Genomic DNA, 13,504 nt, shown 5'->3' with positions numbered 1-13,504 from the left:
TATTTAATAAACCACACATAGAGAAGAAGTATGTAATGCATGTGTAACATACAGCCATACAGCTTGAATATTCCACAGTTCCTGTAGGTTTTATGGTATAGGCCATGGGGCAGATATTTTTCAAGCCATTAGGTGGCGGGTTTTGGAAAATGAAGTGTGATGGGATGGAGTGCTACAGACTAGTAGCTCTCCAGCCCAGAGGGTTGTTGAACCCAATTGCAGAACAGTTGATCTCAAAGCAGGTAAACCCAAGAAGAAAGGAAAAAATAAATAAATAAACATTGCTCCTCTCGCAGGATCGAACCTGTGTCATCAGGGTCACTTTCCAATACACTACCGCTGCCCCAGCTAGTGGATTGGGACATGGCTGGGAAAAACACCCTTACAAGGAGATAGGGAGCCCAAGAACGGGCAGAAAAACGAGAGTGGGCGGAAACGAAAGTCACGCCGAGATCGACAGAGAGACAGGGGAGGGATGTAAACAAAAGCTCCCCAGAGAAGCATTTCATTTTAGTTCATTTTAGTTCAAACAACCTCACGGGACAGATAGTTCATGCTTGCAGGCCAGTGTGTCCAAAAGCACCCCCCACATTTTAAATCAGAAGAAGGGTCTGGCGATGTGGCTGTCCAGTATCTGTGTCTTCAAAGCAAGCTCTTGAGGTGGCAGCAGTATGTGGACAAGCATTGTCCTGTAGGAACAGCACACTGGTGTATGTGTGTGTTAAGAAAAGGTAGAGCCACTGGTAGCAGGACCTCATAAATATAACGCCGGGCTGCAAAACAGCCTATAATAAAGTCCAAAGGTGATCTGACATTGTAAAAAATTACACATCACACCATGACACCAGGCCTTTTAACCACAGTGATGCCAAACGATGCTCCATGACAGTCTAGCACAACTACACACCAAGTTTCGTTTGTGTTGTTTTGATTCCTTCTAGGTGCATCTTTCATGCTGACCATGAGTATATACTTACCAAGCTAATTATTTAAATGTGTTACATCTGCTGTTAGACATCACAGTATAGGCTTATTTGTTCTACTTGATTCTGATGTTCTGTTGTACATTTTTTCGTGTGTGTGTGTGTGTGTGTGTGTGTGTGTTGTAGCGGATATGGGTTTTGCGCGCCTCTTTAATTCTCCTCTGAAGCCTTTGGCTGATCTGGACCCAGTGGTGGTCACCTTCTGGTATCGGGCGCCTGAACTGCTACTGGGAGCGCGACACTACACCAAAGCAATCGGTGAGTTTAAGTCTCCTTCTGCTAAAATCCACTTTTTCTTCTCCTTTGTGTAGTACTATAGGGCTCTCTGAGTTGGATATATGCATGCTGCGTATGAAACTGTTTCTCAGCCTCTATTATCTGCAGTAGCTAGTAAAAGAAAATCCTCAGAAATACAAGTTGATCAGGAAAGGCTCAGAAGTCTTTGAGTTTTAGAACTGTAAAAATGGCTCTAGGGAGGAAAGGCAGGTAGGCGTTCTCCGCTGCAGTGCTGTTTGCCAATCAGAAGCGATACGTTTGCATGTATGAATATTCATAAGAGCCGAAAACCTTCTTTCTTCAGTGACCTCTAATTTTTTTTTTTACAAAAACGACTCACATGGCATTCATTCTTACTGTAGACCACAGCTAGACACTTTAAAATGAATGAAAAAAAACATGTTTTTTTTATTATACCTTTTAAAAGATGTTTTTTTTTTAAATGTTTCGCTTTTCTGTATATGTGTGTTTGCACACTTGTGTCTGTATGTAATATAATGCACTTTGTGTGTGTTGTTTTTTTGTTGTTGATTTCCTATCAGTGTGTGTCTCCTGTGTGTGATATTTCTAACTACCGTAATCAGTGTGACCTGAATGTTTGTCTAAGACACATCCCCCCCCACGGCTCCACTAATGAATCCCCCTTCACCTTATCACACACATGTTCACAAACACACGGCCCAGCAGTGGAGTATCTGCCTTAGAAATATTCACTGCAGACGTTCTGTTACATAACAGGCTGTTATTGATGCTGCACAGGCCTGCAGCTGAAGTGGCCTGTGAATACGCTGGTTTAGAGGCGGGAATTTGCAAACAGGACACCATCTGCCCACCTTTCCCCCACTAGTATTAATTAACACTTCTCCTTTACACATGTTAGTGGCAACAGCTAGGGATGTGGAAATGCATGATTTAGAAGGTGATGAATCAGCTGCGTACATCTCAGAATGTTACTGTCAGCGAATGTGTTTAAATGCACTTAATAAACCAAATGAAAGATGGGCTTTATAGGCCAAAATGTAATATTCAGTTGTTTACATTTTTTTTATTATGTTCTTGTTTAAACACTACTACTGTGTACGTTATTATTTTAAAAAAAATTCAAATTAATCAATCAGTTAATCCAAACAATCAATCAATAAATCAATCAATTAATTAATCAATTGATAATCAACCTTGAAGTTAAATCTCATTTTCAGTGCATCTGAGCATTTTACAGCTTATAAATACAATTAAATACTAAAATTAAAATAACTTTTTAAATCAGGTTAAACTAAAATGACAAGACAACAATAAAAGTAAATGGAAAAAGCATTAAAAACAAACAAGCAAATAAATAAATTAAGATTTAATAAAGTGGTGTGGAAAAATAATTATTTATTAAAAATAATCCAAAATCAATTAAAAGATGTCTGCGTAAAATAATACATGGACAAGCTAAAATGTAAAGCAGTCAAAATAAAAGATTATAAAGATTATAAATAAAAGATTATAAATTGAAAAAAAAACAAGAAGAAAAACAAATAATAATAATAATAATAATAATAAGAAGAAGAAGAAGAAGAAGAAGAAGAAGAAGAAGAAAATGAAGAAGTAGAGGAAAAATAAGAGGAAGAAGTAGAAGAAAAGAAAGAAGGAAGCAATTTAACATAAAATTTACAAATTTTATAAAAATGTAAAAAGACAAAATGCAGAAAGTAAAATTGGTAAAATAGATAAATAAACAAATAAATAAAATACATAAAAAACTAAAAAATGTTACAGGCTGTCTAATGGGGATTAGAAGTTTTATATATTAAATATTAAATTTGTTTATTGTTTGAATTATTGTTTCATTTATAGTTTCATGTCATGAATTTTATTTTTTTATTTATTAACTAAATATTATTCTGAATCATGATGTGACACAATTTTATAATTTAAATAAGATCCAGAATGTACAAGTGTATCATTACAACCTTAAAGAAGTATCTTTATCTGTATTTTCTGCAGGAACTTGTTGCACACATGTAGCTAGTGTTTACAGCACCACTAGGGCTTAGCCCAGTAGATAGGAGTGTTTTGTGATACATGATTATGAATAGGGTGATAAAAGTCTGATAACTTATCTGATATTAGTCATACTTCCTAAATGTAAACAGACTGCAGGAATGTAGTTTGGTTTTAAAGTGGATTAGATCACTGTGTGTTGCATCACATTGTGTAAAAGTTACTCAGTGATACAACTAGCACACCCCTGTAGGCTGCTCTTTATTGGCACGTTATCTGGAATCCTGATAACACCAGCTTTTATAAGCCAGCTGATGTATATTCGTTGAGCTGTAGGGAGAATACACAGACTGCAGAGTGATATGAACCCTTTCAGGCACACCGAGAATTTCTATCAAAATCAGAAAAAATTAGGATGTTTCATACAGTGATCACTGTGTCTGAAAGGGTTAAACAAGGCTTTGTGAATACAACACAGAAGGAGGCATTTAAATGGCAAGCGGGTTGTGTAAGAGTTCGGCCTTCGTTAGATGAACTGTGCAAATTACTTGCAAATGTAGCAGCAGCTAATAATGTTTAAAAAAGATTACTTTTATTAATAGCAGCATATGGTATGTATGGTATCCCATACATTTCCCATTGAAGCTAAAGAACTCTGCACTGGAACTCCAAGTGGTTAATGGACTAAGGAGACCGCTGGTTTGAATCCCGGACATGCAGCTTGCCATCAGCTGCCTTGTGAAGAAAAACGGGATAAAAATGTATATGAAAAAAATAACGCTGCATTGACGCTGGACTAGTGAGACAACGCTGGTCACAATCATTACCCCCCACTGCACCGTCCATTGTGGGTGGTAATGCCATCTATGATGCGTTTCCAGTACACATGTGACTATGTGAATCCAGGAATGTCAAATACCTTTACAACTTTAGAAATGGAATGTCCCATCTATCTGACACTCATTATCAGGCCTCCCTCAAACTCTGATAATATAAGATAATTCACAAGATAACACCTCACGACTTACATAGGTGTGGGCATTTCAAACTGTCCTCTGATATTTCACTTCTGTGAGTTAATTCAGTTAATTTTGATTAATTAATCACAGATTAATTAGTGCACAAAAAAATAATGATATTGATTGATCGCTTGAGGCAAACAAAACAATGTTAAGAAGTGTTTTTCTCACTTAATTTCAATTTGGAAATATATGAGTTTATTTATTAACTGTTAGTTAATTAATTGTTTTATGTGGGTTATACTTGTTATAATTCTGACCTAATGATGTCTGTTATGTTATGCATGAAAAAAGAAATGGAATTAAAATTGTATGCCTTTTATTCATTAAAAGATTTACTGTTCTGCTTGAATTTCACAGCTTAAAATACTTTTATAGAAAATGAGATCTGTGATTAATTTAGATCAATCACAAAACATGCAATTAATTTGATTTTTGTATCGCCTGACAGCGATTCAGTAACAAGTTAGTGAGCTTTCTGTGGAGATCATTCCAAATGAGCATCCAATTCATACACATGTCAATGTCTCTTAACATTAGGATGGTTTTGTCCTGTGAATGTTTGTTGTTACATAATTAAAAAAATAATAATAATGTTACATAAAAATAATGCAATGTAAGAAAAACATCTACCACAGTACAGAAGTGCAGTTTCTTTGGTACACCCCTATTTTAAATAATTTGATTGCATGATCTTTGCCCTTTTGGGTTTAAGCTATAGTATGCAACTGATCTTATTACATACATTGACTTCCTATACGCATGCAGCTTAGCTATTTTTGGTTTATTAACCCTTGAGGCATGAGGTTAGAAAAGACCTTGACTGTAATGAATGCAGTGTGTCCTTCAGTGTATTCATATCTGACTCATATCACAGCTTTAGATTAGCTCTGCTGCCTCAGTCCTCGTGACCTAGACACCCTCAGAGCCCTTTCACACTGTGATAACACACACTTTCAGCCTGTAACTCAGCAGCTGTTGACAATAGAGGCTCATGGTCTTAGTTATTGGTGTCATGTGACTTTTATTGGACCAGAGCTGCAGTTCTGCTGTTTCTGTTGTTGCTCAGCTAGAGGTTTACGTCTTTATATCATCAGTCTTATACTTCTGTATATTTGTTTGTATTGGACTGTTTTTGATCATCATTGTGATGTTTTTGTTTTCATTTTTTTTATCAGACATCTGGGCGATAGGCTGTATCTTTGCAGAGCTGCTGACGTCAGAACCGATATTCCACTGTCGTCAGGAGGACATCAAAACCAGCAACCCCTTCCACCACGACCAGCTCGATCGCATCTTCAGCGTCATGGGCTTCCCTGCAGGTCCGGCCTACGTTCAACACTAAGCCCTGAACAGCTCTGTATTCCTGCAGTAATAGTTCTAATAACATTTTATATTCAATACAAAGAAAATAATTCATTAACATTAATGGCTTTTAGAATTTCCCTCAGGGATCAATGAAGTATCCAATACATACATACATACATCCATAATTACATCCATAAATACATACATACATACATACATACATTCATGCATACATGCATACATACATACATCTATACATACATACAGTTGTGGTCAAAAGTTTACATACACTTGTAAAAAAACATAATGTTATGGCTGTCTTGAGTTTTCAATAAGTTCTACAACTCTTATTTTTCTGTGATAGAGTGATCGGAACACATACATGTTTGTCACAAAAAACAGTCATAAAATTTGGTTCTTTCATAAATTTATTATGGGTCTGCTGAAAATGTCACCAAATCTGCTGGGTCAAAAATATACATACAGCAACATTAGTATTTGGTTACATGTCCCTTGGCCATTTTCACAGCAACTAGGCGCTTTTGGTAGCCATCCACAAGCTCCTGGCAAGCTTCAGGTCGAATGTTTGACCACTCTTCTTGACAGAATTGGTGCAGTTCAGCTAAATGTGATGGTTTTCTTGCATGAACCCGTTTCTTTAGCACTGTCCACATGTTCTCAATGGGGTTTAAGTCAGGACTTTGGGAAGGCCATTCTAAAACCTTAATTCTAGCCTGGTTTAGCCATTCCTTTACCACTTTTGATGTGTGTTTTGGGTCATTGTCTTGTTGGAACACCCAACTGCGCCCAAGACCCAACCTTCGGGCTGATGGTTTTAAGTTTTCCTGCAGAATTTGGAGGTAATCCTCCTTCTTCATTATCCCATTTACTTTCTGCAAAGAACCAGTTCCACTGGCAGCAAAACATCCCCAGAGCATAATACTACCACCACCATGCTTGACAGTAGGCATGGTGTTCCTGGGATTAAAGGCCTCACCTTTTCTCCTCCAAACATATTGCTGGGTGTTGTGGCCAAACAGCTCAATTTTTGTTTCGTCTGACCAGAGAACTTTCCTCCAGAAGGTTTTATCTTTGTCCATGTGATCAGCAGCAAACTTCAGCCGAGTCTTAAGGTGCCTTTTCTGGAGCAAGGGCTTCTTTCTTGCACGGCAGCCTCTTAGTCCATGGCGATGTAAAACACGCTTGACTGTGGAGACTGACACCTGTGTTCTATCAGCTTCCAAGTCCTTGCAGACCTGCTTCTTGGTGATTCTTGGTTGACTCTTGACCATCCTGACCAATCTCCTCTCGGCAGCATGTGATAGCTTGCGTTTTCTTCCTGATCGTGGCAGTGACACAACTGTTCCATGCACTTTATACTTGCGTATAATTGTCTGCACAGTTGCTCTTGGGACCTGTAGCTGCTTTGAAATGGCTCCAAGTGACTTCCCTGACTTGTTCAAGTCAATAATTCGCTTTTTCAGATCCACACTGAGTTCCTTTGACTTTCCCATTGTAGCTTTTGTAGCTGAGTCTAATCACTGGGTCAAATGAGCCCTATTTAAATGGGCTCATGAGAAGTCAACAGCTGTAGTCAATCAGAATCACTTACAAGAAGTGAAGAGGCCATGACATGAAGCTAATTTGATTGACACAACTCGCTACATCACCAAAATTGACAAATTTTGTTGCTGTATGTATATTTTTGACCCAGCAGATTTGGTGACATTTTCAGCAGACCCATAATAAATTTATGAAAGAACCAAATTTTATGACTGTTTTTTGTGACAAACATGTATGTGTTCCGATCACTCTATCACAGAAAAATAAGAGTTGTAGAACTTATTGAAAACTCAAGACAGCCATAACATTATGTTTTTTTACAAGTGTATGTAAACTTTTGACCACAACTGTACATCCATAAATACATCCATAAATACATACATACATACATACATACGTACATACATTCATGCATACATGCATACATACATACATACATACATCTATACATACATACATACATCTATACATATATACATACATAAATACATACATACATACATTCATGCATACATACATACATAAATACATACATACATACATAAATACATACATACATCCATAAATACATCCATAAATACATACATACATACATACATACGTACATACATTCATGCATACATGCATACATACATACATACATACATCTATACATACATACATACATAAATACACACATACATACATTCATGCATACATGCATACATACATACATCTATACATATATACATACATAAATACATACATACATACATTCATGCATACATACATACATAAATACATACATACATACATAAATACATCCATAAATACATACATACATACATACATACATACATACATACATACGTACATACATTCATGCATACATACATACATACATACATCTATACATACATACATACATAAATACATACATACATACATTCATGCATACATACATACATCCATACATACATCCTTTCATCCATACATACATCCTTTCATCCATACATACATACATATGTATTTACAAAATGTAAAATCAAATTAAGAATGAAATTCATGAAAACAATTAATTAATCTAAAATGGACATTAAAGTAGAATGGTACAAGTAACAGTAAGAAAGTAGAGGTGCATTACTGATAAGGAATGTTGTAAAAAGTAAAAGATAATATAACCTCAAAGTTGGAACATTATGGAAAATGCTAAAAAGTAAACACACAGTGTTTCTTACATCGATTTTGGCTTTTATTTTATTAAAGACAGTACAAACCTAATATATTTCATTTTTGATCTGGCCAGCTTCATTTCATTTATTAATATTCACCTGCCGCTAAATTGTAGGCTTTGAAATTTAGGCAGGCAAGAAACACTTTTCTTTTATTTGCATTTTCCATACTGTCCCAACCCAAATTTAAAGTTGTAAAAAAGTTGCACAACATTCATAATCTAGAATAAAAAAAAACAGTATCAGAAATTCTGTACATTATTTTCACTACTATTTTTTAATTTATGAAGGCATTTCATTCAAGTCAAGTATTTTTATTGTCAATACTGCATATGTACAGTACACATATGACTGAAATTACGTTACTCTCCTTCCCAAAAAATACAGCAAGTACAGAAAATAAGATTATAAATATAAAAGAATGGGAGACACTATATGTACAATACATCAAGGACACAGATAGACAAGCGTGAGACAAAAAGACACAAGACAATAGTGATGTGGAAGGGGGGTGATTAAAAAGGGAATGACAGTACAGTATAGCAAAATATAAACAAAACCTGTATAACAGTAGTGAAAATATAGTGTTATAAAGCTTTAAGGCTGATAAAGTGAACGAGTGTGTAAAGTTAATTTACAGTAGTAAAGATTAAGTGATTGTTATTTTTTTTTTTTTTTAGATGTTCTCCTCTGTTCATTCCAATTGTTGTATTCTACTTAATCATTTGCTTCATTCACTCTCACTAAGGTCTGAAATTCCACTGCAGATTCTTTCTCTATGAGGAATAAATAAGCTTAATAAAATCTAATAATAAGCTTATAAAATCTATAAAAAGCTATAAAAAGTGATGCTTCCCTTTGCAGTTGCTTTACTGTATGTAGAAGTCATAGTCATTTATGATGAACTATGATCATTTAGCCGGTTTGCTGCTGTAGTTCCCCAGTTCTTTGCTTTAGGCGTCACATTCGAAAGCATTCAAAGGTAAAAGCATGTGAGTAAAATAGTGGAGCGCAACACAAAGTCTCTCTTTGGTTGGGCTAAATCAGTAGCCGAGCCGTTTGTTGTTGATCCACAGCCACAAGCACGTATCCAACCACCAAGTGTCGAAAGGTATTTACACCATTTTAAATGTAGTACACTGGCCAGACTGACGAAAGCGTGTTAACGGCCTGTTACACAACACAATGATCGTTTTTCTAACTTTATGCAAAGTGCTTTTTACACCCAATACAGCATTATTGCACCCTGTGGGTTATATTTGTCTATCTGCCTGCTTATATTTGTGTTTTTTTTTTCCTTTTTCTTTTCAGATAAAGACTGGGAAGACATCCGAAAGATGCCAGAATATCCAACCCTACAGAAAGACTTCAGGAGAACAACGTGAGTGGAATTTTACATCTTTGAGAAGAAAGGAAGTCAAAGTCAAGTCAAAGTCAAAGTGGTTTTTATTGTCATTTCAGCTATATACAGAGTACACAGTGAAACGAAACAACGTTCCTCCAGGGACCATGGTGCACATAAACACAGTGTAGACAGAACAATAGTGCAACAGTACAAAAGTGCAGACAGACAATACAACACAATACAGACAAAGAATAATAAATAACAAGACAGTGTGCAAATTATGCAGTGTGCAAAAAGTGTGCAAAAAAGACCAGTGAGGTAGTAATTACCTCTATTACACAGTGTGCAATAGAGTCCAGTGAGGTAGTAGGGTTTTTAGTGCTTTCCATTTTCTGGGGTAAGTGGGGTAAGAGTGTGTGTGCATGTACAGAAAAACCATCAGTTCAGTCTCTGCAGTTGAGGAGTCTGATGGCTTGGGGGTAGAAGCTGTTGCAGAATCTGGTCGTGCTGGACCGGATGCTGCGGTACCTTCTTCCCGAAGGCAGGAGGGAGAACAGTTCGTGTGAGGGATGAGTGGGGTCATTCACAATGCTGGTTGCTTTGCGGATGCTGCGGGTGGTGTAAATGTCCGTGATGGAGGGGAGAGAGACGCCGATGATCCTCTCAGCTGTCCTCACAATACGCTGGAGGGTCTTGCGGTCAGAGACGGTGCAGGTCCCAAACCAGGCAGTGATGCAGCTGCTCAGGATGCTCTCAATGGTCCCTCTATAGAAGAGTGTGAGGATGGGTGGACGGAGACGGGCCTTTCTCAGCTTCCGGAGGAAGTAGAGACGCTGCTGGGCTTTCTTGGCTGTAGAGCTGGTGTTCAGGGTCCAGGTGAGGTTATCTGCTAAGTGGACACCAAGGAACTTGGTGCTCTTAACAATCTCCACAGAGGACCCGTCGATGTTGAGTGGAGAGTGGGTGTGTTGTGCTCTCCTGAAGTCAACAACCATTTCCTTTGTCTTGTCCACATTCAGGTGAAGGCTGTTGACTGTACACCAGTCTGTCAGCCGCTGCACCTCCTCTCTGTATGCTGACTCGTCGCCTTTGGTGATGAGACCCAGCACGGTTGTATCATCGGCGAACTTGATAAAGCTGTTAGAACTGTGTTTTGCAGCACAGTCATGAGTCAGCAGGGTGAACAGCAGAGGACTCAGGACACTGCCCTGGGGGACCCCAGTGTTCAGTGTGATGGTGCTGGAGGTGCTGCCCCCAAACCGGACTGACTGGGGTCTCCCCGTCAGAAAGTCCAGGATCCAGTTGCAGAGGGGGGTGTTGAGGCCGAGCGAGCTTAGCTTCCTGATGAGGTTCTGTGGGATGATGGTGTTGAATGCTGAACTGAAGTCTATAAACAGCATTCTGACGTAAGTGTCCTTCTTCTCCAGGTGGGTGAGGGAGAGATGAAGGGTGGTGGTGATGGCATCATCCGTGGAGCGATTGGGACGATACGCAAACTGCAGGGGGTCCAGTGAAGAGGGCAGTCGTGTCTTGATGTTCCTCATGACTAGCCTCTCGAAGCACTTCATGATGATGGGTGTAAGTGCAACGGGACGGTAGTCATTGAGGCAGGACACTGTGGACTTCTTCGGCACGGGAACGATGGTGGTGGACTTGAGGCACGTTGGGACAGTGGCGCTGCACAGGGAGATGTTGAAGATGTCCGTGAGAACATCTGTCAGCTGGTCTGCGCACTCCCTGAGCACTCTGCCGGGGATGTTGTCTGGTCCTGCAGCTTTTCGTGGGTTGACTCTGCGCAGAGTGTTCCTCACATCCACTGCAGTTAGGCACAAAACACCTGCTCGTCCGGCTTGGGCATGGTCTTTCTCACCATCGTGTTGTTTTGTGCCTCAAACCGTGCATAAAAGTTGTTCAGGGCATCAGGGAGGGAGGCATCACGTTCACAGGACGGTGGCATTGTCCTGTAGTTGGTGATTGCCTGGATGCCCTGCCACATACGCCGCGCGTCACCCGTGTCCTTGAAGTGGCTGTGGATTCTCTGGGTGTGTGCGGGCTTTAACTCTCTAATGGCTCGTGACAGGTCGGCTCTCGCTTTCCTCAGGGCCACCTTGTCACCCACTCTGAAGGCGGAGTCGCGGGTCCTCAGCAGCGCACGTACCTCAGCAGTCATCCAAGGCTTCTGGGTTGGGCGTGTAGTGATGGTCTTGGAGACAGTGACATCATCAATACACTTGCTGATGTAGCCAGTGACTGATGCTGCATACTCCTCCAAATCAACAGAATCGCCTTCAGTAGCAGCCTCCCTAAACATGCAGTACACATGCAGTGCACTCAAAACAGTCCTGAAGGGCAGAGATGGAGCCTGCCGGCCAGGTTTTCACCTGCTTCTGAACTGGTCTGGAGCGTCTGATGAGTGGTGTGTATGTTGGAGTCAGCCAAACACACATGTGGTCCGAGAAAGCGAGGTGGGGGCGGGGCTCCGCCCGGTACGCGCTGGGGATGTTTGTGTAAACAAGTTCCAGCGCGCTCGCTCCTCTCGTTGCAAAGTCCACATGTTGATGGAATTTAGGGAGCACTGACTTGAGATTTGCGTGGTTGAAATCTCCGGCGATAATAAACAGTCCGTCTGGGTGTTTGTTCTGCAGATCGCTGATAGACCGATAGAGTTCACACAGAGCCTCTTTAGCATTAGCACCAATGCTAGCGCTGGGTGGGATGTAGACAGCAGCTATTAGCAGCTATTAAGTCATTAAACTTATTAGGGTCCAGCATGTTTTACGGTGTCATTAATACATGTTTTACATAATTTTACATATATATTCCTTTTCTATTTTCATTGCTCTGTTACATAGTAAATGACCCAGTTAAAACTGAAGGCCATTCCTCAGTATAAGTGTGTGACCCACATGGATTATGTAATACATAAGTAACTGCTGTGTTTGTATTATAAATGTCCTGATCCATTTTTTTTGCCCCCGATCCGATCTGAGTACCTTAAAGCCGATCGGCTGATACTGATCCAATTGCAGTGCAATCTTAGTGTTTCCACAGAAAAATACAGCCACACCTGATTAATACTGAAGTAAGTTGTTGGGGGTGAAAATGTCGCAGGGCAGGAGACACCACACAATCTGGACCCCAGGGTTGGGTGTAGGAATTTGCTACGGCAAAAAAAAAGAATAAAAAATAGAGGAGGAAGCAAAAAATTTTTTTTTTTAAGTTTCAGATGCTAATCAGCTTGAACTTAGCTTAGCAAAACAAGGTCAATGACCTTACCCACTGATTAAGAGTACCGATGCCAATGCCATCTAACCACCCAAAGAGCAAAGCCAATTGTGCTGATTGAAAGCAACATGACCCTGAATCATAATGGCAGGCTTAGCCTGCTAGTCCACTGGAAGCCCTCTTGCATATCATGTTGCTAACAGCTTAAAGTTTGAAGCTATCCAAAAACGTTGCGCATATCCCGAAGTTCGTAAGTGTTGCACGGACATCTGTTGTTGTGTTAATTTTCTCCACAATTACATTTTATTATTCACAATAAAATAATGGTCCCTATCTTAAACCCTGTGCAAGGTACGCTTTGATGCTCATTGCTATCTTACACCTGGTAGGTTAGTTTTCTCTGCTAAGAAGCGTAGAAGCTCTGCGTCGTTAAAATTGCAATCCGCCAAAGTCGGAGAACACCTGGCACTTAAAGGGAATAGCAAAAGAATCAGCAAAAGCTGATTGGTTTATTTCATTACGCTCAAAACACACCCATGATTAATTAAGAGAATTAGTTCATGCCTTTTTCATGTTTTGAGGTGT

General features: G+C 39.3%; 1 protein-coding gene across 1 annotated transcript in view; it reads left to right on the top strand.

Moving 5' to 3' along the window:
- Window positions 1–13,504, top strand: part of cdk19 (cyclin-dependent kinase 19) — a 93,862-nt gene that overhangs the window by 65,161 nt on the left and 15,197 nt on the right. The window contains exons 6-8 of the mRNA XM_022662047.2: window positions 1,110–1,241; window positions 5,446–5,589; window positions 9,661–9,730. Of these exons, the coding sequence (XP_022517768.1) occupies window positions 1,110–1,241; window positions 5,446–5,589; window positions 9,661–9,730 (346 nt within the window). The remainder of the gene's footprint in view (window positions 1–1,109; window positions 1,242–5,445; window positions 5,590–9,660; window positions 9,731–13,504) is intronic.

This window comes from Astyanax mexicanus, chromosome 1 (genome assembly GCF_023375975.1).
Source record: "Astyanax mexicanus isolate ESR-SI-001 chromosome 1, AstMex3_surface, whole genome shotgun sequence".
Classification (NCBI taxonomy): Eukaryota; Metazoa; Chordata; class Actinopteri; order Characiformes; family Acestrorhamphidae; genus Astyanax; species Astyanax mexicanus.
The sequence above is the reverse complement of the archived record's forward strand: the minus strand, read 5'-3'. Positions and strand labels throughout refer to the sequence as shown.